Raw genomic sequence first — 24,372 nt, 5'->3', positions numbered from 1 at the left:
AAATGACAAGAAGGCGGCGCCGATGGCGGTCACGGCGAGGTCCAACAGAAACAAAAGAGGGGGGGAGGGTATACACACAGTCTGCCGGTCTGTGTGTGTGTGCGCGCGCTCAGCGCAGCCAGGAGCAGGGCACCCACTGCGGCTCTGTGTCCAACTTGTTGATGAGTCTCAGCAGCTCGTTGAAAGCTTTGTCCTGATCCGTATTCACGATGATGGCGTCGAACAGGTGACCGCAGCTCTGCTCCATCTCACGCGCCTTCTCGATGATGTCACGCAGCTCCTCAGGCTGCACGCACACACACACACACACACACACACACACACACATTAGTACTGAGACACACAGAGACATAAACACAGCTGATGGTCAAAAGTAAACAGATGGCACCTTGGGGTTCTTGTTGTCTTTAGCCAATAAGGCTCGAAGTCGTTCCTGGGAGGGCGGAGCTATGAAGATGATGTAAGGCTTCAAGTCTGAACTCCTCAGCACCTTCAGAGCCTGGGAACACACACACACGGCCAGCTGATTGGTTATTGTGTCACACATAAAAACTACACATCCAGCCAACAGTGGAAAAAGCACCTGAGCACAGGTAACACCTCCACAGCGTTCCACAGGTGTACCTCGTTACCTCCAGAGAGCTCCCACTAGTTTCTGACAGCTCAAAGCACCAGGGTTATAATAGCTTTGGATTTTACATTATAGTTTAGTTTTAGTTCGTTTTCAGAGAGGTTTTGCTCGTTATTAGTTTTTGTTTTTCTGTCAGGAGCAAGAGTGACTATTGTGTAGTTAAAAACTTGGCAAAAGATACTGTTTAAAAAAATTGTATTCCATAACCAACTGTTCACAAGAGAGCAGCATTACATGCTTAATGTGTGTAATATTAAGGATACACATGAACATCAACAGGGAGAAACATAAAGAAAAATAAACTCCAAACCCAAAAAACTCCCAACAAACATCAGCATCGGTGCAGCAGATTAATAACAACACCTACATGTGGTGTGTAACATCAGAACAGTGAATGTTTGACAAAAACAAACTGAACTCTTTGAAGGAGCCAAAGCTCAAATCCAGCTGCATCCTGATGTTTTCACCCCCTGATGCTGGTTCTCTGTCGGAGCTGCTCAGAGAGTTAACTCTGTTAGATGCTCGATAATTAAACTTTCAGCACTGAGTCTTTGTGGGTCGATGTACACAACCTACGCTAGTGGCCTACGTTGTGTCCGCATTTACGTTTGTGTAGCTGGATTATGTGTGTTAAACTACTAGAGCGGAAAAAAATGATTTCATATCAATCCACAAGGCTTTTAAATAAAATAATGAAAACAAACTCATTTTATCTGTAATTTCAGTTCATTTTAGTTAGTTTTGTAAGCCCATAATATAGTTTATTTTTCCCCCTTTACTTATCCTTTTTATTTATTTCATTTACAAAAATGTTTTTTTAATTTCAGTTTTCGTTATTTCATTCGTTTTTGTTAACCTTGCGAAGCACCAATCAAACTACAGCTGAAAGCGTCTCCAGGACCACCGGCTCCTCCTCACTTCTCGTCTCTGAAGCTTCAGAGGACGCTGACGTCTCTGCAGGCCGGACGCGTTCCTTTAAAGCTGGAATTTATTCCTCTATTCAGCATCTGGCCCCATTAGTACCTGCAGCTGTGAGCCGCACCATCACATTCACACTTCAGTATTTGGTTATCATTAGTCTCTTCTTCACTTCAGAGTTTTGTATTTATAACAACTCTAAACCTGAACAGACAAAGAGCAGGAGAGAGAGGAGTCGGAGTGAGAGCAGGCGCAGCAGCATCAGCAGAAAGCGAGGTGGAGGCCGCAGCTGCAGCAGCGGTTGTAAGAGCTCAAACAAACCAGCATCATCCCTGAAGACAGATCTCCTTTCTGCTCTAAAATTATTTATTTTCCAACTTGATTTAAATTCTGCTTAAAATGAAACATGAAAAATGTTCTGCTCTATTTTTTCTGAATAAACTCAGCTTCAACATCAAACCTGCAGCATGTTCTATTACCCAGAACATCAGCACAGTAAACTGATGGAAATCTGCCTCAGAGCGACTCCCTCAGCCATCCGTCCGAGACTGAAACTCAGTTTCTACACATGAACTCTGGAAACTGTCGGGACTTCAGATCGGAGTATTTGCCTCAGCAGGAATCAGTCAGATGAGGAAATACTTGGTGTGGTTGGGAGGAGAGACGAGGAGGCGGCACACAGGGCGACCGCAGCAGCTCAGCTGAGTTTGTGTCAGAGCTGCAGGTTAAAGACGTGCCAGAAAAGGCCTCTGATGAACTCAGCTCTGACCGCTTGATTCTGTACCATCTAACTTCTGTTTAACTTACAGTTACTACATGTGAAGTGTACGAGAACCAACATCTGTTTTCATTTCCATGAAGATGAGATGAGACCCCCCCCCCCCGATCATTTAATACAGCGCTGACACGTGTGTGTGTGTGCACTCATACACACCTGTGTGTGCAGACACAGCACGCAGATTTTTCCAGTGTTGATGACCTGCCTCACCGAGTCCGTACTCGTCCCGTACAGGTTCTTCTCAAACTCTCCGGACTCGATCACCTTCCCTGAAACGAGACAAAGACGTCCGTCACTCTGAACGCCGCACGATGACGACAACATTCGCACCGACAGGAAGTTAAAAAGACGCGTAACACCCTGAAGCAGCTCTGGCTTTCCACAGGCTGCAGTTTTAAAGGTCACAATGACTCCCTGCTCCATCTTGTGGTACAAACTGGTATTACATTAGAGTACAGCCAGACTATTTTTCAGCCTCAGCTGATCTCGCTTCAACATCAGCATTTTGAACAATGTCATCGTGGTGATCTTCACACTCTGATGATGCTTTAGGACTATTTTAACAGGAAAATGCACCTTCAGGAACCCTTTTAACGAGCTGCAGGAGGCCATACAGAGATCATACAGAGATAGCAGAAAAACTTGGACAATCAGAGGAAAACTGATGTTCTAAAGGTCACCAGGTCTCACCAGTTGCCAGTTCAGCCTCGAAAGTCTGACGAGAAACAAAGTGATAGTCTCGACCGCTCTGCTCGCCCTCCCGACGGCTCCGCGTGGTGTCTACAGACACGCACAAACACACTTGTTAGTTCATGCACACATACACACGGAGTAACGAGAACTGTGTGAGCGCTCGGTTTTAGATCCTTACGAGGTACGGCTCCAGCGAAGCGCTCCGGTTCGCTGTTGAACAGCCTCTGCCTGAGCTGCTCCTGCCCACAGCCACTCGGACCAATAAGAGCAATTGGCCGCTTCCTATTGGCCGGCTGGTGGTACAGAGCCATCTCCTCATAGGTGAGAATTTCCTCGTTATCGAGATCTGGAGCACAGGAGAAGAAAAGACATCTGAAGATTTAATCAGTTTCAAAAAAGAAGCTGAGGTTCTCATTCAGAGCTGTGAGTTAGAAAATAAAGCGTATGCAGACTAATGAGCACTCGGGCTCCTCCCAGCCTTTGCAACATTTGGTGACGGACAGACAGGCAGACGCACCTTCATTCCTGTGAGAGTTGTATGGCAGCTTCTTCCTCTTCCTCTTCTTGTTCTTTCCACACCACAGCTTCCCTGCAAACAAAGAGACTTCAAACACTGGAGAGCTGAACGTATCTACAGAGTGACGTGAACTCTGCTCTGCAGATAAACAATGCATCCTAAGTTCATCCCACAAACAGGACAGACTCTAATAAACTCGAACCTCAGACAGGTTTTTTTACAGTAATGTAGGTGGAGGAGGGACTGACCAGACTTCTCGGGCTCCTCTTCTTCTATGGTTTGTTTCATGGCTTCTCTCTGCTGCTGAAAACTCTTCCCTGAGGAAAATATCAGAGAAATCATTTTATTTCTAAGCTCATCTAAAAACCAAAGTGCTGCACAGCTGAAAGAATAAAACAACAACATGAAAACTCCTCAGTTACTACTCTTCCACTGCCGTGGTGCCGGTGCTGGTGTCGGTTTCAATGAACCAGCAAAATGCTTAAGAACGGGCCTGCGTTTCCACCGCGCTTTGTGATCCTTTACATATGAGTGTGGGCGGGTCCTCATCTGGAAAAGGAAGCCGAAGGGCACAAACACGGGAGAACACGCTCCCCTTTCTTGTGCTGTGACCATATTTTACGGTCCAAACCAAACTACTGCAGCATCTGTGTGCAGCACAGAGGGAAACACCAGCGATTAGATCAAGACGACAAGTACGCACTTTGTGTCCTTTTATCTGTGATATGAACTGATACAAAGCAGCAAGTTCAGCCTCAGAGCCCAACCTAATTCACAGCCGTGAAAATTGCTTCGCTTTTCTCATGTAATACACATGTAATATGGTAGAAAACTTGATGTTGAGATGGCAGAGTCACGCCCTTCTGCCGCTTTCATCACACGTTCTTGTTTTGAGACCAGCTAGCTTGCGGGGCCCGAGTTGAACCCGATTTTTGGCCGAGCACCGAGTGCGTTTGCAGTGGTAAAAACGCTGAACGGTTCAAATACTGGCACCGGCACCCGGTCGGTGGAGAAAGGCCAGTCTGGTTTAAAAGTCAGAAGAAAAACACACTGGACAGGTCCTGATGCTGAATCTAGGAGCTGGAAAGACCTGATCTCAGGACAACAGCAGCATCTGGTCAGCAGACCTCAGATCTGTTAAGAGATCAGGGAGGTGAGGAGCCACCAACCTGTGTAATGACTTCAAATGTATTTTAAACCTGACTGGGAGCCAGAAGGAAACCAGCACGAGCAGCACATCACCTCTGTGCAACGGACTGAAGCCTGTGGTGTGTTCACATCAAACATGAGGCAAACAGAGGGGAGCCCAAGTTCATGTGAGGTAAATATTTCTCCCTTTGGAGGTTTTCTGGGCACGCCCAACTGGTTGGAGACCCCAGAGAGATAGTACATCTCATCTGGCCTGGGATCCCCCAGGATCCCTCAGGGGGAACCGGAAAAAGGACGCCTGGAATACCTGCTTGGACTGCTGCCACTGCGACACCAATTTGGATAAGCAGTTGAAAACAGATGGAACTTCAATGAAAAACGTGCTTAAAGCTGCGTCATGAAAACACATCAGCTGGGATTCTGCTGATACCACAGACAGACAATCAGAAATGAGGGAGGAACTCACTGGAGCCAGAGCTTTAGATAGAGACGGCGAGAGAAATGGCAGGACTTCACGGTAAGTTCTGACAATATGTCCCTGTAACTTCATTACATCAGCTGGACTCGTCTTCATCACACGAGGTGAAACTTTGCTTCACGTTTGGTGTGGAGAGAAGTTTCATACAGCTCCACCTTAACAAGTAGCATTTATTCATTTAGCAAAAACTGTCAGATCACTGCCAGGTCTGTCACAGAGGTCAAAGGTTCCCACCAATCTGACCTGTTTTTATCTAAATCAAACACCACACACACACACACACACACACACACACACACACACACACACACACACACACACACACGCAGCATTCTTCACATGCTCTAGACTCTGGAGATAAAATCATCTGATTGTCAGACGGCTGTACCTGGCACCAGCCCGGCGAGCGGCTGGTTATCCTCGTCTCCGTCCCTGTACGCCTGCCACCAGTTGGGGTCAGACTGGCTGATAATGTGCAGAATATCTCCCTTCTGGAAGGATAAGCCGAGCTCTCTGCACGGCACGTAGGGGTCGTCCGAGGGATCGTAGTCGAAATGAGCCTTCACGTGGATCTGAAGTGCGAAAGACGACAAGCACAGAGACTCATTTTCTACCCTCACTCCTGATTACTTCAACCTGAATGAACTATTAAGACATTCTCCTCATATCGTGGCACTCACCACAGTCTCTTTGATGGGAGGAGGTTTGCTCTGATTGCTGGGAATCAACACAAAGGTCAGGAGACCGTGCATGTCAGCCTGTTAGACACAAAAACACAAAATTAGAAGCGAGTACTGATCGATTTCACTGTGCTGCGCCTTTTCATTTCATATATGGCTTCCACGCAGCCGTCTGCGTTTGCTGCTTCAATCGTGAAAGCTGCCATAAAACCACTGAGTACACAAAGGACAGCTGATGGTTTACTTCTGTGAATACACGAAGAGACTGAGCAAAACACTCACAAGGATGTCAAACACTTGGTTGACGTCTTTCCCTCTGATCTCGATGCCGTTAATTTCCAGGATTTCGTCTCCTTCCGATAAAAGTCCGCTTCGTTCAGCTGCTCCGCCGCGAACGATACGACTGATCACAACGCTGTCCATTTCATTACGAACAGTCGCCCCCTACGGAAGAAGCAGCACATGGAGCATTTTTACTGTTTGCTGTACACGAGCCCTGACAGTTTACCCAGAATGCACTCTTCTGTTAACAGGTTGCTGCCATCAAGTTCAAAATGAGCTCATATTTTTCTTAAAATGGTGCATTTTCTCAGGTTAAAGATTTCTGTGTTCTATTGTAAATAACATATGGGATTATGAGAGTTACAAATCACTGCATTCTGTTTTTATTCACACTTCTCTGGAGTGTGGCAGGGATGCAAAAGCCAGGTTTTATCTTCAGACTGTGACTCCTGGAGTGGCTGTAAAATTGTTTCAGATGTAGATTTTAACTGAACTTAAATGCATTTTCCAGCCCTAAAATTTCATGTGGACATCTCCTGTACTTATGAGAGCTCAAAAATGCTGGAAGAATAATTAAAAAAGGGCCACTCTGGGCACACACCTCTGCATAATTCCTAATAACAAGGAGCTTTAAGGGTAATTGGATTCTCCAGCTACCAGACAGGAAAGAGTGAGAGCCACGGAGGCAGTGGGATAACTGTGGCAGTGTGTGTGTTAGTCCGACGTACCAGCGGTACGTCTCGGGCCTTCTCTATGCGAACTATCTTCACGGTCTCTCCTCCCCACTGGGTCAGCGTCTCCCCTTCAGCGGGCAGCGTCTCGGGCTGCATTTCTCTCTCCGCTATGCTGTCGTGGGCCAGAAGCAACGACTGCAAGCAAGCACACACACACACACACACACACACACACACACACACACACACACACACACACACACACACAGGGATAAAACAGGAACAATCAGTCACACACACACCGCAGATTTCTTTGTCCTCGGGCTGCTGTGTGAATACTTTAATCAGTCATGTGACTCGTATCTGGGAACGAAGGCTGCCAGTGACCACAGTGTAAATCATTACATTTGCATTCCTGTGACAGCATCTGTCACAGCACAACTGCACTCTCAGACACAGACTGGATATAAAAGATGGAAGTGGCCACTGTGATGTCACCAGTTGGTTTCTGGACTACCAGTTAAGCCGTGGTATGTGGAGAAGCTCATGCATGGGTGCTACTGCAGTTATGTAATAAACTCTGGGAAACAGCCTCCTCCCCTTTTTTCTGTCACACAGAGACGCTGCTGTGAGGCGTCCTCGGGTTTGCATAGTGAGATCGGCTCTGGCAGCAGTGACGATCATTATTGGAAAAGTGACCCGTGATGGGATGACGTCACTTTAACAGCTTGATGAAGCAGCAGAGCTACGTCTGCTGAATTTGATGTTATGACCTCTGAACTGATGTGTGTGTGTGTTTACCTGCACATGTGTGTCTGACAGCAGGCTGTAGAGCTACAGTCCTTCTTTATTGTGATGTGCCTGTAGGAGATTCCTGACCTGAAACAAAAGCAGCAGCATCAGCTTTGCCTGACTCACTGTTCATAATAATCCTTTTTTAGTGCTGAGCCTTGGTGCAGCCCCTCCCCTCTATCTGAAACAGACATCTTAGCTCCTCCCCCTTTAATAAGTTTTTCTGACTGACTACAGACATATGACTGAAATTATTCTATAAGGCTTTAAGTGGTGCACATAGACTGCTTCTGTTTACCTGTGGGGCTGTAAGGAGTTAAAGAAACCATGAGCAGCTACAGACTGACCAAATAATATGAAACAGTATGCTTCTGGAGAGGGACACTGCTACTGAGTCCCTCAAATGAACCTTTCCTGGTGCTTCGAGCACTAACAGGGAGATTCCTATTTAGCTCTATTATATTAAAAAGAAGGCAGATCCCCAAACCAGAGGAGCTTCACCTGGTCTAAGCTAGAAGAAAAGTTCTGGGCTGCACTGAAACCATCCTCCTGCCCGGCTGAAGCAGTTTCTTTTTTCTCGATTCCCGTTTCTGCTTCATTACCGACAACAAAGCAGCACGTTTGTGTGAGGACAGCATGAACTCCAGCTCTTCTTTTCCTTTTTTATTTTGGAAGCCAAATGCAGGGCAGGGGGCGGAGATGCCAACATGGAGCAGAAATAATGTGCTGCTTTTAATGAGTTGCCTCTGAAACGAAGCCTGAGGAGCTCTGAGTGCGAGCCAAAAAAACTGCACAGCATTATGGACGTTAGCCTCGCTTTAACGCACGCTCACGACACAGAGTCATCTGCAGGAAATCCAAACTTTCAGTGTCTGATTTAGAGCTCAGACTGTGTGTGTGTGTGTGTGTGTGTGTAATCAGCATGTTTCAGCTCTAATTGATGCTGAACAGAGAGGCTCTGTGTCAAACATCATAATTACACTCACTGACCTGTCGTTTTGTGTCTGTTTAAATGTGTGTTGTTGGACTTCTGATGACCACAATCTAACAAACACATTTCGCTCAGTTTTTACTGTCTGAAAATGTTTCATTTTAGTTTTTATTAGTTTCAGTGTCTGAGTTTTAATCATTAATAGCAGGAATTTATCAGGTTCCTTTCTTTCACCTCCCACGTCGTGTTTGTTCTGTATTCATGTGAGAAAACCTAGAATCACACTGTGCATCTGTGCGACTCCAAATAAACAAAAATAAACAAATTATGATGAACGATGTTGATGAAAATAGATTTTGGTGTTACAAATGTCCACAAATTTGGCTGGAAAACAAAACCAGCCAGTGACTCAGTTTATTTTACTGCAAGGAGAAAGATAAGAAACAAAAATGGACCTGATTATTATAAACTCTTTTTTTTTTTATTTAGTTTTTGTTGTCATTTAGAAAAAAAAAACATACATAACAACCAAAATAAAAGGCAGTAATCATTACTGAAACTGAAATGAAATAAAGCTGTTACCTCCATGGCGAGTGGAAGTGCCTGCTGCGTGTGGGGGTATGGTGGAGATGGTCGGTGCATGCTGCCGGCCACAGCATTGTGGATCTTCAGCGCTGACTGGAAGTCCGACTACAGAGAGAAAAACAAAGCTCACCAATTCCGAGTGAGGGCACCGGAGGAGAAATACTCCTCTATGCTGACTAAATCCCACTTATTCATTCACTGTTGAGTTTCAAACTGGTTTTAAATGCTCATAAAAACAAAGTTTAATATCACAAAAGCATTAAGCATTTGATTCTAATTTTTTCCTTTTTATTCCAATGAAATAAAAATGCGGAGATGAGTAAGGTCCAGTAAACTGAACCTGGAGTCCAGAGCTCAGACTCAGTGTAAACAGGGTTGAGCTGATGGATGAAGACCTCAGTAATCAAAAGCTCTCAACAGTCGAGATCATTTTTAGCTCATTCTTCCATTAATTAGATTAACACTGCATTTAATCTGTCTCACTATAATTTTGTAACCAACACTTTTTAATGTGTATTTACAGAGATGCTCGTTTATCTCTTCCTGTCAGCAGGTGTTTGTGTGTGAGGATGACATGAAGAGTGAAAGACAGGTGAGTCATTTTACAGGTAGGTAAAAACAAACTGAGCAAGACAGAAAAGCTACAAGCCTGAAGAAAAAGAAGTAAAAAGAGAATGACAGATGCTGAATCAGTCCTGGTGTGGTCTATGGTAACTTTTCTTCATGCTGGCGGTCACTTAAGGGATAATAAGAAAGATTTAGACATAAAAACCTGTGAAGCAGAGACAAAGTGATTAGAGAGGCAGAGAAATGGAGAAAGGAAAGTAAGTGAAGCCTTAGAAGGCTGATATGATGTTAGAGGAGGAAATGTGCCCCTGCTGTTTCTACCTGACCATTAAACACTGCTGGTTAGTTACACAGTGATGCTGTGACAAACAAATGTCTCACTCCATTCAGCCACCATCACTGGGTGAAAATGAGAGTCAAATGCCAGACTTATGTCTTTAAGAGTTTCCTCAAATTATCAGTTCAGTTTGCTTCTGTAATATTCTGAGGTCAAAGTTTGGGATCATAAATGAGTTGCATCACTAATTTTCTCTGTGAGGGGTAAGAGATAATTAACAGTCTGGCAGAGGAGGAGCAAAGAGAGTGTGAGGTGGGACGAGACTGTATTTTAAAATCTGTTCTGGAGGACTCTGGAAGCTCTGCTAAAATTCCAATGATCTGCTATTCGTTTAAGAGCTCTGAATAAGCTGATGTGTTTATAGAAGTCCTGCAGAAACAGTGATGCAGTAATCCAGTCTAGCAGAAAGTGAACTTCAGCAGCAGTCCTGCATGTTACAGCCGGTGTGAAGCTGTGTGAAAACCACTCGGGCTGGAAATCAGACCAGTGCCTCCCTGATGTGGGCGTATCGCTTCAGGCACCAGTGAGACTGTGAAATACGACTCAGGGGGGTCGACTTTGTAACTCCCAAGCCATCGCAGGAATGCGCTCATTCGTGTGTTTGATTGGCTGATGCAGAATACAGCCACATGACTCCACAGAGCTTTGTGACAAAGCTTAAACTTCAACTTCTGAGCAGATTTTAAAAAACTCCACTTCTCCCGTGTTTCATGCCAGACTGCAGTTTGTTTCTGTGGTCTAACAGTAATACCTGCAGACCTGCATAGAGATGCTGCACATTCACACACAGTGTTGGTTTCATAACATAAGCTGCGCAGTGACCATTTAAAACAGCAGGAACATGAACTGACATCAGCTGTACACAATCACCTGAAAGGCAGCTCTGAGCAGCTGTTTGAGAGCGCGTTAAAGAGATTTTTATTCTACAACTTCAGTATGTCTAATGAAGGCATGCAAAATTTAACATTCATACACTGAATATATTCAGAGTTAGCGGACCTCAAAGTCCATAAGGGTGACTCCAAATTTGTCTCTTTTTAATTATTTTTCAGAATTTTTATCCCTCATAAATTCAAGACATACAAATGAAACACATTTAAGCTCTGACAGAAACCAACTAAGTTTTATACAGACCCACTCCAGGTGTCACAATCTAAAGACTAAATCTGCTTTGTTTCTGCTGAGTGATCCCTTTGAAATGCTTCAGGATGTTCTGCCCGCACTGACCGACTGACCCTGCGGGACGTAGTCACGGTCCACAGCCACAGTGTCAAATAAAATGACGAGAATGCACCTTTTCATGCTCCTGTCCTCATTCACTGAAACCTGCAGTTTACTGAATTTTACTTTTTTTTTTTTTAAATGCTTGGTTTGTTTACTGCCACATACAGTACCAGTCAAAGGTTTGGACACACTTACCAAGTATGTCCAAACTTTTGAGTGGTACTGTACATGCATTAAAAACCAGATTAGAAGAAACTCATCAACATCCAGTGAAGTAAAATGTGCGTGATGTCTGGACTCTGATGAGACTGAATGAACAGACAACTCCAGCTGTCAAAGAATTCAGAAAAATACACACGCATGGAGTTCAATGCAAAATGAGCACAACTCCACCTTCACCTGAGAGCAGCTGTAAGATGGATGGACAGGAGTCTTCTTCCTGATCACACCATGTGTGACATCCCACTTTCTGTGTTTGATAGTCATTCAGCAGTGCAACCTTCACACAGACTGTTAACACATCAGAGACCTAAAACTCTTCCCCAGGAACAAAAAGTAAGGAAGCTTCAGTTGCAGCCCTGAAACCTCAGGAGGCCCCTGTGGTCATAAAGCTGCAGCTCAGACAGCAGTGATGACTCTTCTACCTCAGAGGCCACAAAGTCTTACAAAAGAAGCCACAATTACACACCAACCTGAGGCTGTCTTTGTCTAATTCTCTTTATATTACCTTGTTTAACAGAGCGAGGACCAACTCGATGTCATTCTGACTCTGCTGGTCCGACAGGCAGCCCCGGACCTGCTTCAGCGACAGCAGGAGTTCCTCCAACTCTGCAAGAGCAAAGCACACATGTTCACATCTGAGAAACCACCACTGCTGAGTTTCACCAACAGAAGTGCCCGATCCGTGGAGGAAGGACTCTGATTTCAGATGAACAGAGGATGATGGAAGGAGGCAGCGAGCACAGTCATGTTTCTCATTTCCTACCAAAGTGCAGTGTGTGCTCCTGTGTGTGTCAACACTACCGCACAACAAACAAAGTCTTAATTAAGTCGCCCTCAAGAGGCTCTCATGTGCTTCACTCCCTCCCTGAGGAATTCCCTCCCTGACTGGCGATGTCTTCCTGACATTCCTTTTCACTTTACTCTCCTGTTTTCCTCCTCTCCATCCTCCTTTTTCAAGCCTATCAACAGTTCCTTAGCTTCCATCTCTTTACCCTTTTGTCCCTCACTCTGCACAGTAATAACTGCTCTGTGTGTGTGTGTTTTTACCCAGCAGTGGGTGTGTGTGCTGACTGCCAAGCGCCGGCAGCTGCGGTGTGTCCTGCAGGAATGTGGGGTTGTCGATCCCACTGTAGGGATTCTGGGAGAGGGTCCTGAGTCTGAGCGAGGCGTTCAGATCCAGCTGCCGACCCTCCTCTTCTCTACGACGCCGAAGGTCCTCCTGACACACAAACGCAGACAGGAGATGAGAGATTAGGACCTTCATAATCCATCCACTCATGCATCTCCATGAACAGACCCCATAAACAGCTCATCATTCCACAGACCTGTGCATGCTGAGCTCTGATATATATACAAAGTTGGTTCCTCCCATCCGGCACCATCAGAATCAGCTGGACAATAATTTTAGCACATTTAATGAAAGCATGCAGGATGTTTTCCTTTACACAATATTTTACAGGTCCTTCACATACACAGAGGGTAGGTCCAAATTTAGTGCATTTTATTAATCATCTTTCCAGCATGTTTGAGCCCTCATACCCTCACAGGTCCATGAGATATCCATATTAAATGTGACAACACAAATCAACTTTACACCCACTCTAAGAGGCACGATCTAAAGACGAAGTCTAATTTTTGTTTTGGCCCCAACCTGTTCTGTGCTGTCCCACATGCTGATGTGAGCCTTCAAAGTTTGTGACGTTTTCTCCCATGAATGAAACTTCCAGAGCACCAATGCTGGTTTCTGTTCCTCTGGACCTATGAAGGTCCGAGCACTCAAAAATGATGGAAAAAATTTAAAAGCAGCAGATTTGTCCCTGTTCGAGGTCCCGTAAGCCTGAAAATATTCTTAGTATGAAGGTAAACTTATGCTTGGCTTCATTAAATACACTAAAGTCACTACAGAAAGAATGAGCTGGTTCTTGGTTCTTTTAAGAGGACTGCATGCAAGCGTTAATACAGTAAGAGGTTCGTTTGTTATTTTTCACCATTTTATTTAATGTAGAAGTTTTGCTTTCAGTTCACTTACAGCTGCCAGAATGTTTGTTTCAGTTTAGTTTTCACTGGTTAAAAATGTTGTTTTTTCAGTTCTAATATTTGCTAAACGTTCAGAATATATAATCCAACACAAAAACAACACAATGCAGTCATGCAGACATCCGTTACAAAGTTAACCCTTTATCTGCTGGGGGCGTCTTTTTGACCACATCCTGCAATAGCAGCAGTGACGGCAGTGATTTCTTGGAATAGTTCAGTTTTTAATTTTCATCTAATTTTTCTAATTATAAGTAAGATTTGAGAGAATCATTAGGAGCTTTATTGGTCCTCCAAATGATTTAGATTATTTCATTTCAGATCATAAGCTTAAAATGATCTGATAAAGGACACAACAAACAACATACTGTAGAAGAACATTGTGGCTGATGTTACTTACAGTAAATTAAAGAACGTATATAAACAGAGTGGCTGCAACAAAATAGGAAACTAAAAGTACAGCAGTGACTGTTTATCACATGTCTGCACTCCACCAGCCTCTCCCTATCCACGTCCACACTGCTGCTCCTCAGTCTGCAGCTTCACCTCCTCAAGCCTGAAGCCCGCCTGAGTCAGCTGCTCTGGATTTCTCTTTATTTTATTACACTCTGGACTCTCTGCTCAGTTCTGCTCTGCACAGCGCGCAATCCACCCGGGTCTCCACACACTCCATCACACGACCTGCTCAACATCCCATCTGTGACCTGTTAAGCTCTGCAGTAATTACTCATCTTTATCCAACTACAGTCCCCCTGTATTTTCATCTATCAGCTCCATCTGGCTCAGCCTTCATATCGAAATGTGCATAAACAGCAGATGTTGCTAGGCAACCCAGGATGATGAGAGCAGCATTTTACATTAATTTCAAAACGTCATCAAAACGACCTCCGACAGTGCCGAAGAATAAATCATTTTTATTTGATTTTTGGGACGGGCCCCTTGGTCACCATGTGCGTTGATTTTCAGTGACGGTCAGAAAACTTCAGGTCTCAGCATCTGTAGGATCTGATGTTTGACGATTAAGATGTTTACATACCAATAAAGACCTCATTTTATATTATATTTTTATTTTAATGAATGTATGTCTGCTGGGCCAAATTTATCAGCAGAAGCAGCCCCAGGAGGCACACAGTATCACACTAATGCAGTTTGTCTTTGTTGTGTGTTACTACCTGATGCTGTCGTATCCTCTCCAGCTGTGCTGAGCGCCGCACAGGCAGCGTTCGGCTCCCCAGCTCTCCTGGACAGTCGACGGCCATTTCCCGGTGCTGCTGTCCTCCCCTCAGCTCTTCATCTCCTCCTCCCTCTCCAGCAACATGGCCGTTCAGATGGGAGGTTGTCATCCCTCGCACGCGCACACGCACACGCACACGCCCTGTGCTGTGTTTGATTCGATTGCTCAGACGTGCAGATTCTACAGTGTTTATGTTGTGGGAAGTTTAGGAGGGTAACTCAGTGAAGTGGGCAGCCATGACACCGTCACCTGCGCAGGAAGCAAACACATAACATCACCTGTCTCATTCTGCATCACACCTTTATTCCAGCAGTGGTTCACATAAGAAGACTGTGGACCTGCACGCTGCAGCTATCTGCAGAAAGACAGCGAGGGCGCCTGCCGTCAGCCTGCAGCAACATTTAGAGGAAATCAGACACATTTAAGACGATGTCAAACTAACCTGGTAAAGTAGCTTTGTCGTCACAACGGAGCTGATGAAGCACAGCAGTATCATTTAAACGAGGAAGTATTCACAGTGATGTGACACCTGTTTCACCTCAACAGTGGTTTAATCTCAGTAACTATGAGGTGAACTAAAGTGTGATCACTGCTGCTAGTTACAAAGATATGAGGCAGGCAAACTAATGCTTTACTCAAAGAAAAATGCACAAATCCCGAGCCTGGAAAACAAACAGCGATACAACAGCATTTTCTACTGTTTATTTGCAGCTTATCGCAGGGGAAGACCTTCCTCCTCTGCTCCTCTAGGGGGACACCCAGCAGTTCCAGAGCCAGTCGCAAATTATAACCCTTCCAGAGTGTTCTGGGTCTGAAACCACGACCTCCCTCCAGGCTGGACACAACCTCAGCTCTGAACCACCTCAGCTGGCTCCTTTTAGTGTTTCTCCTCTAAGCTCCTCATCCTATTTCTAAGGCTCGTATCCGTCTTCTTTTGGGCACGACCCTCACCCACAGCTGAGGGTACAAACTGTAAAGAGTGGAAGTTCTGTCCATAACAGTTATGAGTAGAACTGATGATAAAGGGCAGCCCGGGTGGAGTCCAACACTCACCAGGAGCAAGTGTCAAAGCTGAGGTCTGACTAAAGGGTGGATTCACACGATCCCGAGGAGCCTGAGCAGGAGATGAAGCACGGTCATTAGTTCAAAGGCAACAACATCATGACCACCGCCCACTCGCCACACAAAACCATGACAACAACAGCTTTGTCTCCACCAGGGTGGTCCCGGTGCTCTGCCATGGGTTAAGAAACGGGGAGGTACAGAAGAGGGCGAGCGAGGTAACAAAGAAATCAAAAAGAGAGCGAGAGAAGGTAAAAATAAACAAGGGGAGATGGATGGACGCCTTATCTTAGTAACACAATAACAACATGTTTGATATGTTATCTGTGATATGCAGGAGTGTATACACACACATCCCATGATGCAGCAGTGAGGAATGCCAGGCAGCCTGGGAACAAAATTCCTGGGATGGGGGAAGGGAGTGTGTCCCAAAAACACAAACAGTGCTTTAAAGCTGGAATTTAAATCCTCCGTTTGTTTCTGTTTTATACATTTTAAATATGAATCCACACTTTCTGAGTTTTAGATTTCATTCGTCTGTGCACAGAAACACGGATCTGATAAGGAAACAGATGCTTTGTATTAACTACCAGCTAATGTCCATCTGCAGGTACACACTGATAAACACATTATTAAACACACTCAAACACAAAAACATGCCCAAGAAACAAAATACAGATGGAGGTGAAATGTGCAAACAAAGCCTAAAAATCCTCTAGTCTCAGTCCTGTTGTATCCTATTCCTGAGAAGCATTAACAAAAATGTGCATCATTTGTATCATTATTGTTATTATTACTACTACTATTGTATAAGCAGAGGTTCATATCAGTTTACAGTGGCACAGTTTTCTATCAGCAGAATAAATGGAATGTTTTAATGTCATAAAACCAAAAATAAGGAATCAATGTGTCCTTAGTTTATTATTAAATTTGACTGTGGACTCAGCCTTTAACACGCTGCAGCTTCTGCTTTCAGCACATTTGATTGCAGCTGTTTTAAGTCAGCATCTGTCTTGTTAGCATTAATAAAGTTCTGAAACACTCCACTTCAATCTTCCAAACTTGGTGTCCCAAATGATTCTGTCTCCAGGTAGAAACACCTGTGAGGATTACAGATTATTCATTTACTGGGATGAGCTGAATTTCAGTCATAGTGCCATAAAAATGAGTCAGAAAACCTCAGGTCTCAGCATTTGTAGGAACTTGGAAGGGTTAAGACATTTACATACCAATAAAGACCCCATTTTATATTAATGAATTACTATATTAAACAGTTCAGGCCTCTGAGGATCTGCAGGAACCCTGATCGCTGTAGCTTTGGTGCACAGGTTTGTTCAGAGGTGTGTTTTTATTGTTGTACTGTGTTTGGCTCCCCCCCGCAGTGGCTGACAGGTGTTTTTGCACCTGTCAGTCAGATTTATGAAATTTGATTTATGTGAAATCATCAAGCTCTTTTTAAAGCAGTGAATTTCAGTGCTTTAACACACATTTTCCACATTTACAGAAAACAACAGAGAAACAAATCAGAGGGCTTCTGCACTGTGTGCCAACACTGAGTGAATAAACTCTTTAAAATCTGAGTCATTCTGCATCAGTGAAACCCCCCCCCCACAAATCAGCTGACTTTTCTTTGCTACAATACTTTAAAACAGAAGGACTCACATGTCCTGAGCAGCCACCAATCCCACATAGTGATTTGAAAATTTTTCCAAGAATGCACTTTGAGGTTTCCTCCAGTGAATTATCAGAAACAGATCAACCATCCCGGGATGCTGGTTCCTGCTCCTCTGCATCACAGACAAACTGCTGCAGTTCATTCAGAACTGATCATCACACTGATGCTCACAGAAAACAGATTTAGTCTGGACTGTGACTCCGAGTGGCTGTAAAACTAATCTGAATGCAGCTGCTGTGCTTATGAAGGCTCAAAAATACTGGAAAAATAAAAAGGCCCAAAGTTTAACCCACCCCAGAAAACATTCATAGCATGAAGATGAACTTTTGCATAGCTTCATTAAACACACTAAAGGTAATGCATAAAGAAAAGCAGCTGATTCTGCGGGGGTGAGGTGGGAGGAACAGACAGCAGTGATCCAGGCCCTCCTGCTGAGTGTTTTGGTTGCGGGGGGTGAGGCGGAGTTTGGTGTTGAAACCCAGTTTGGCTGGAAAAGCCTGTATGGAGGCTGCTGAGGGCCTGCAGCTGTTTCCCGCTGGATCGCTGCCCTCAGATCAGCAGCTTGAGGAAATCAGCCTCTACCTGCTAAGAAAGGACATGTTCTAACCCAACACGGAGACCCACCCCATCACATGCCACCATCCGCCACTGCAGTGTGGATGAATGAGCCTTACTGAGGCAACAAAAGTCTTCAACAAAAGGCTGATTCAGTTTTTACTCCTTCGAACTACAGCAGGGAGATTATTCAGAATTTAGCTTCCAGTGGTTATCAAAACAACATCAACAGGGAAAAATAGCCCTTTGCACTCATTTTATTGGTCTTCTAGTCCTAAGAGTTTGAGCTAAAGGCCACTGGACTTCTGTTCTAGATCGTGAAGCTGTATCGCCTCTCCTCCAAGGCACTGAGGACTACCATCACCTGGATGACTGAGCACCTACACAGACTCTCCTCTCTTATACAAATCCTGAACTCAGCCATCTTTCTGGGATAATTCTTACACCATTAAAACAACACATTTCAAGTAAATAGGAAAAAAAACTGTCCCGTGTGCGTACATGAACATAAAACACCTCAACATTTTTGTCCAGAAACAAACTATTAGATTAAAATGTCAGGACTATTTCACAAACTGCTGTGAGACTGAGTTTCTCTAACAGATCACCCTTCACCTCTTTTTTTTGCTCAAACCTCAAATGCCCGGCAAGAGGATGCTTTAAAAGGTCAAAAAAATCCACGCTGTTTGCCTTTAAATTACTGAATAATCATAGTAAATAACAGCTTAAAATCCATCAGTAATCATACTGATTATGGTTTCACCATAAACTCATCTTTCATTAACTTCCAGCCTACTCAGCGTAAACAGCACCTGCCTTGGTGGCTGACAGGTAACAACCTGGTTTAAAAAAAAATTATCTGGAAAACATTCCATTCGAAATATGGCCCAATAAATGTCATCTGTGCTGATAAGTTACCATAATGATGATTAAATATGTAATTTAAATGAGTAAAAAAAGAGTGTGAGAGCCTAGTATGGGCAATAGTCTATAATAACCATGTTTACAGAAACGAATCAGGGTATTAGATTTAAAACTCAAATAGGCTCAAATTGTTTCCAGTACTATGGGCTTTGGGTATAAATCGCATGTCAGGGACATTTTTATATCACATCTACATGTTTTATACATTTAGGTGCAAAATGTGCTGCAATAACACATGAAATTAGTATTTTCTATCAGGCAGGACACTGGGATGCTTTATGGGCCCTACATTTGCAAGGAAGATGAGATCAGGCTGCAAATTCTCTCATAACTTCATTACTTTAATGTGAAAGAATTACCCATTATGTTACACACAGAGACTAAAGCCAGATCTCTCTCTCTCACACACACACACACACACACACACACACACACACACACACACACACACACACACACACACACACACAGAGGTGGCTGTACCACCCTGTACCAGACAGGAAAACGGGGAGAGGAGGGAGGATACAGACACAGCTCTGAACATTTCTCTAAGGAAACTGGAGAGACTGAAATAATTTTCTGTACGCGTCCAGAAAACATGTTTAAACTTCTCAAAATTAGAACGTTTCATCCGAGTAAATGAGGCACTGCTGGATTTACCTAAACATGTTAAATATGACCGATTCCACTCCCTCCACTCAGAAACACCACAGTCTGCAGTCCTGCTGCTCTAACTTCACTCAGTACGTCCCACACAGACCAAAACTTCTTTTAATCCTCTGACAAAATCTGAGGTAGTTTCCTAGAGGGAAACCTCCTTGGTCTTATTTTGAAAGTTCAGCTGCTGCCCGGCCCTTCCTCTGCCGCGTTTCTCCCTCCCGGCTGGCTCACTGCTCAGTCTGCTGCTGCTTCCCCAGGAAGGAGCTCATCCTGCGGATGAACTCCTCCGCCTCTGCGTTGGGCTGCAGCTGGTGATGGTCATCCTGGTTCAGCTCTAGAGATCCTCCACTAGAGCCTGAAGCTACAGCAGGTAGAGAACTAGTTCATGAGACATTACACTGAGCAGAACCAGGAGTACCAACTACAGAACAACATGGAGATGGAGTTCATCTGAAGGAGGACAGTCTCAGAGCAGATCAGCATGGAAACAGGCATTTAGACTAATTTAAAAATAAAAGACCCCATTAAAGTGCCTTAAATTAAGTTTGGGTGGGTCTTTATGTTTTTAGAAGCCCACTGCATCTGAGCACGAGACGAGAAAGATGCTGAACGAGGACTGCACAAAAGCAACCCGGCCCAGTTTGTGAGGAAGCAAATATGAGACAGGAAGGGCTGGAGCTTGCTGTTAAGAGCAACTGAACTTTCAAAATAAGAGCAAGGAGACCATCTAGTAAATTAAATGGTGCTGGTCTGCACATAGATAAACTATCAAATCAGCATATATACCTGGGAGTAACACACCTGGGGGACCATCAGTTACCCCCATTTTGACGTTACTCCAGCAATAAAAGCTGCAGGGTTTGGGTTAAATAAATGCACAGATGACTGTTTGGACTCACTACCTAAATTATAAGCAGCAGCCACTCTTCCTTTCATATGTAGTCACAGTCCCCCAAAGGCCTCCAACATACACTGATGAATGCATTAATATTTTTACGGTATTTTAAATTCCAGTGCTGGAGTCTAGCAGCTCTCTAACCTCAGGTCCCACTGACTGAGGACTGAAACGGACCGACCACAGCCAATATTGTATCAGACAGTACTGACCAGTCAGCCCCGCTATGGGCTTCACCCTGATTTGGCAACTACTCCAGCCCCCCCCCCAAATCAGGTCAGAGAGCCAGAGAGCGAGCGAGCATTCCTGAGAACAGAGGACGTCTGTCTTTCTTTGGCCTGACGCCCTCGGCCCAGTCCTCAACTCGCCGCTTCACCAGCTCTCTGCATGGACGGTAAAGTGAGCTTTAGCAGCGTGACCTCTTCATACTGCCTCCCTCTGACCTCTGAAATTCAACTGATGTGCACCAACATCCAACCTGCTTAACGCCTGGATCGCTCTCTTCCTCTGCTGCAAAAGCAAAACTACATCAGCTGACGGGTAAACAAAACACAGACAGACAATTTCAGTCCACAGCGTGCACACACACACACGCACGCACACACACACACGCACGCACGCACGCACACACACACACACACACGCACGCACGCACGCACGCACGCACGCACGCACGCACGCACGTAACGCTAATGTTGGCAGGGAGAAGAAACAAAGATGAGTTTGGTGAGAAGTGGTTCAGAATTAAAAAAATAAATCTATGGCTCAAACTTAGAAAGAAAATATACGAAAGAGCTTCTGAGTTTAAAGTCATGAAAAAAAATCTCAAATTTACTACAAAAACAAGAAAAGAATTTACAACAAAAAACAACTTTATGAACGCCTCCTGGAGGTCTGAACATGTGAAAGTAAAGCACAGTGGTTCCTTTACTGAAATAAAATGAAGTAAATAGGACAAACACTATTTTTCCAAGTTTTTCCTCTTCAGAAACTTTTGGCTGTAAGTTCTGAGAAAAAGCTCCGGATCTCCTCAGCCCTCATTTATTCTATTAATTTAGCTTTGGATTCAGTGGCCTGATCTGCTGGCAGTAATGAGCTGCTGGGTTTGTAAAATATTCGGTACTGAGGTAACAGAGGCTGGAAAGAGGAGAGCAGCCAGGGAGACGAGAGCGAAGAAAACCACAGAAACGCAGCAGAAATTACAGTAAAACACCATCTGAGGGAGGAGCAGGATGACAGAGACCTGCAGTCAGACTGCAGGACCACCCCTCCGTAGGGAGCATAGCATTTGGAAACCTGAATCTGAAGTGCTGGATGTGATGGACGGCTGCCCTGAAGCAGGCTGACGGCAAACTCTTACAGCAGAGAGGCCATTTTCCACAAACATTCAGCTGAACTGTGACAGTGTGGAGGAAAACTGCAGATGCAGCAAAGCATTATCATCAGACCCACTCAGCTGCTGACCACGGTGACTTCACTGAGCCAAAACACACCGTGTGACGCTATTAAGGTCCTGATGTTAAGCAGACTTTATGTCATCAGCTCAAATATTTACCGCCTAGGAGATGGACTGTCCCAGAGAGCAGTCAACAGCTCAGACTGAGAGGTGACAAATTAAAGGAAAGCATAGCTTTAAGTGTCTCACTGAGTTGATCATTAACTTGCCACCACAGGGATGAACACACTCACCCTCATTTGGTGCTGTGATAATGATGGTGGTGGAGAGCACTGTTGATGCACAGTTACAGGTATCAAAAAAAATCCACATAAACGCTACATCAGCTTTAAAACCAGCTGACATCCCGCTAACTGTCTGATACGCACCACTGCACAGCCAGCTCAGCTCCCGACTGCTGCCTCTCAGTATAAAATAATGAAAATCACACAAAGTCAAACTTCAGAGACATCAATCTGCCCAGTTAGGAAGAAGAAACCACTCTGCCAGCAAAGTCTCAGGAATGTGGAGGAGACGTCACATGAGGAGAGCAGGACAGGAACCCAGCAGCAGGACCAGCATCTGCTCCAAAGTGTGCAAAGGGACCGGAGGAGCACTGCCAGAGCCCTGCAAAATGAACTGCACGTACATGTTTCTGACCAGTCATAAACTGACTACATAATAAAATAAATTAATTTTAAAATGTGCAAGCTTGGCTCTGATGCAACCACCTGTCCCTCCCACAGATATCTGACTGGAAGGTAAGGCAACAGGTAAACAAGTTCTCTCTGCTGAAGCACCACTACTCGTTCCACTTCCATGGCCACAATCACGCAGACAGTTACTTGCATATAATAATAAACTGTAATACAGCGGCTCAACCTGAAGGCCAACAGGCTACTGGGAGTGACAGTAACATCTTTGACCAAAAATGAACTCCAACATTCATGAGAAAGAACCCTCAAAATATTTAAGAGAAAACCCCACAAAGGAGACAAAAGAACCGAAAATTTACAGGAAATAATTAGATAATTAATTTCATGGAAAAAAAAATTATCAGAAAACAAAAAATTATATTATGAGAAAACCCCACAAATTTAGCCGGGCTGATCTCTACACAGAGAGGGTTTCAGGCCGGCCGGGCTGTGGGTTAGTCCTGTGTGAAGGTTTAAATTCGCGCTGCTCGGCGTCCCGCGGCAGGCCTCTGTAACCTGTCACACCGATAACAGTCAGAGCCACGTTTCCTCTCACAGTCCTCAGGGAGCGGCGCGGGGGGGGGGGGTCAACTTTATTTATAGGTATGAGGAAACAACAGCTCACAATGTAAATAAAGTTTCCTGTAGTTTAATAAAGTTTTAAAGCAGTTGAATTTTAAAGTACTTATTAAAATGAGGGTTTGAACGGAGCTGAGTGCTCTGGGATGGAGCACCTGTAACAGGTGAGCTGCAGGTAGTCTGATCTCAGTCCGGACTGTCTCACTGACAGCTATCTAACTTTAGCTCTCACTGCGAGTTTTCTGCTTCTGCCTCCCAAGCCGCGGACCTCGGAGCTGACCGTCTCCGTGTGCGGCGAAAACACGGAGCCCCGGGCCGGTCCAGCCTCCTGAGAGCCGCCCCGCTCAAGAAAACACACTTTATGCCTGGCTAATGTTAGCAGCTAACTGCTAGCGGCACCTGTTGATAACAAAGCCCCGGAGGGCGGACGGAAACGCCTCACCTGCTTCAGCCCGACCTCCGCTTTCGGCTCGATCCAGCGGGAAGCTGCTGAGTCACCGCGGCACTCCGCTGCCTGTCCACCGCTCGGTTCCGGTACTTTAATCGGTGTTTCTCCGGATCTGAGGCAGATTGTTGCTTGCTGCTCGGACATACGAAGTCCTCTCTCTCCTCTTCCTCACTGTCAGTCCCAGATCCAGACGGGGGCGGGGCCAAAACCCCACCAACCACATAACACGCTGACGCTGATTGGACGCAGCCACGAAAGGAATCTGGTCTCAGCCAATTAGACACGTCGCTGCGTCGCCCGCAGCACAGCGAGGTTAACGTTACAAAGTGCAGCAGGTACAAGTTTCAGCTCCAGTGCGTTTCGAGAGAGGAGCCAGGAGCGCCTTTACTGCAGAATCACGCCCATGATGGATCATCATTATCTCACTTTATTTACGGGCACAACACGTATGACTGTGCTGCACAGGGAAAAGTAGGTTTTCCTCATGTTTGTACTGAACTGGTTTCTTCAGTTTCATCACGTCGCTCAGTCAGCTGTGGTGTACTTAACTTCTGCCTACTGTGCTTATCTTTGTGCATCATGAGTGACTCTTTACTGAGAATATGGTAGGATAAGCTGTAGGTAGGTGCAAGGCAGAAACCATTCAACACAAAAAGCAGATTAATCAGTAACTTTCTAGCCTGAAGCGCTGCAAGCCTTTTAAATGTTTATCAGAAAC

At 44.8% G+C, this 24,372-nt stretch overlaps 1 protein-coding gene across 1 annotated transcript in view; it reads right to left on the bottom strand.

The window, feature by feature from the left end:
* LOC115773040 (MAGUK p55 subfamily member 5-A-like) overlaps positions 1-23,814 on the bottom strand; it is a 24,336-nt gene extending 522 nt beyond the window's left edge. Inside the window, 17 exon segments of the mRNA XM_030719537.1 lie at positions 1-286; positions 389-499; positions 2,484-2,596; positions 3,018-3,107; positions 3,199-3,366; positions 3,538-3,609; positions 3,786-3,854; positions 5,553-5,736; positions 5,845-5,922; positions 6,127-6,288; positions 6,855-6,995; positions 7,602-7,679; positions 9,106-9,213; positions 11,964-12,064; positions 12,506-12,677; positions 14,665-14,975; positions 23,649-23,814. The exon segment at positions 1-286 is cut by the window's left edge and continues 522 nt beyond it. Coding sequence (XP_030575397.1) covers positions 110-286; positions 389-499; positions 2,484-2,596; positions 3,018-3,107; positions 3,199-3,366; positions 3,538-3,609; positions 3,786-3,854; positions 5,553-5,736; positions 5,845-5,922; positions 6,127-6,288; positions 6,855-6,995; positions 7,602-7,679; positions 9,106-9,213; positions 11,964-12,064; positions 12,506-12,677; positions 14,665-14,835 — 1,995 coding nt within the window. The 5' untranslated portion in view covers positions 14,836-14,975; positions 23,649-23,814 and the 3' untranslated portion in view covers positions 1-109.
* Positions 23,815-24,372: the final 558 nt, after the last annotated feature.

This window comes from Archocentrus centrarchus, chromosome 22, assembly GCF_007364275.1.
Source record: "Archocentrus centrarchus isolate MPI-CPG fArcCen1 chromosome 22, fArcCen1, whole genome shotgun sequence".
In the NCBI taxonomy this organism is placed as follows: domain Eukaryota; kingdom Metazoa; phylum Chordata; class Actinopteri; order Cichliformes; family Cichlidae; genus Archocentrus; species Archocentrus centrarchus.
This window is presented reverse-complemented; position numbering and strand designations above follow the sequence as displayed.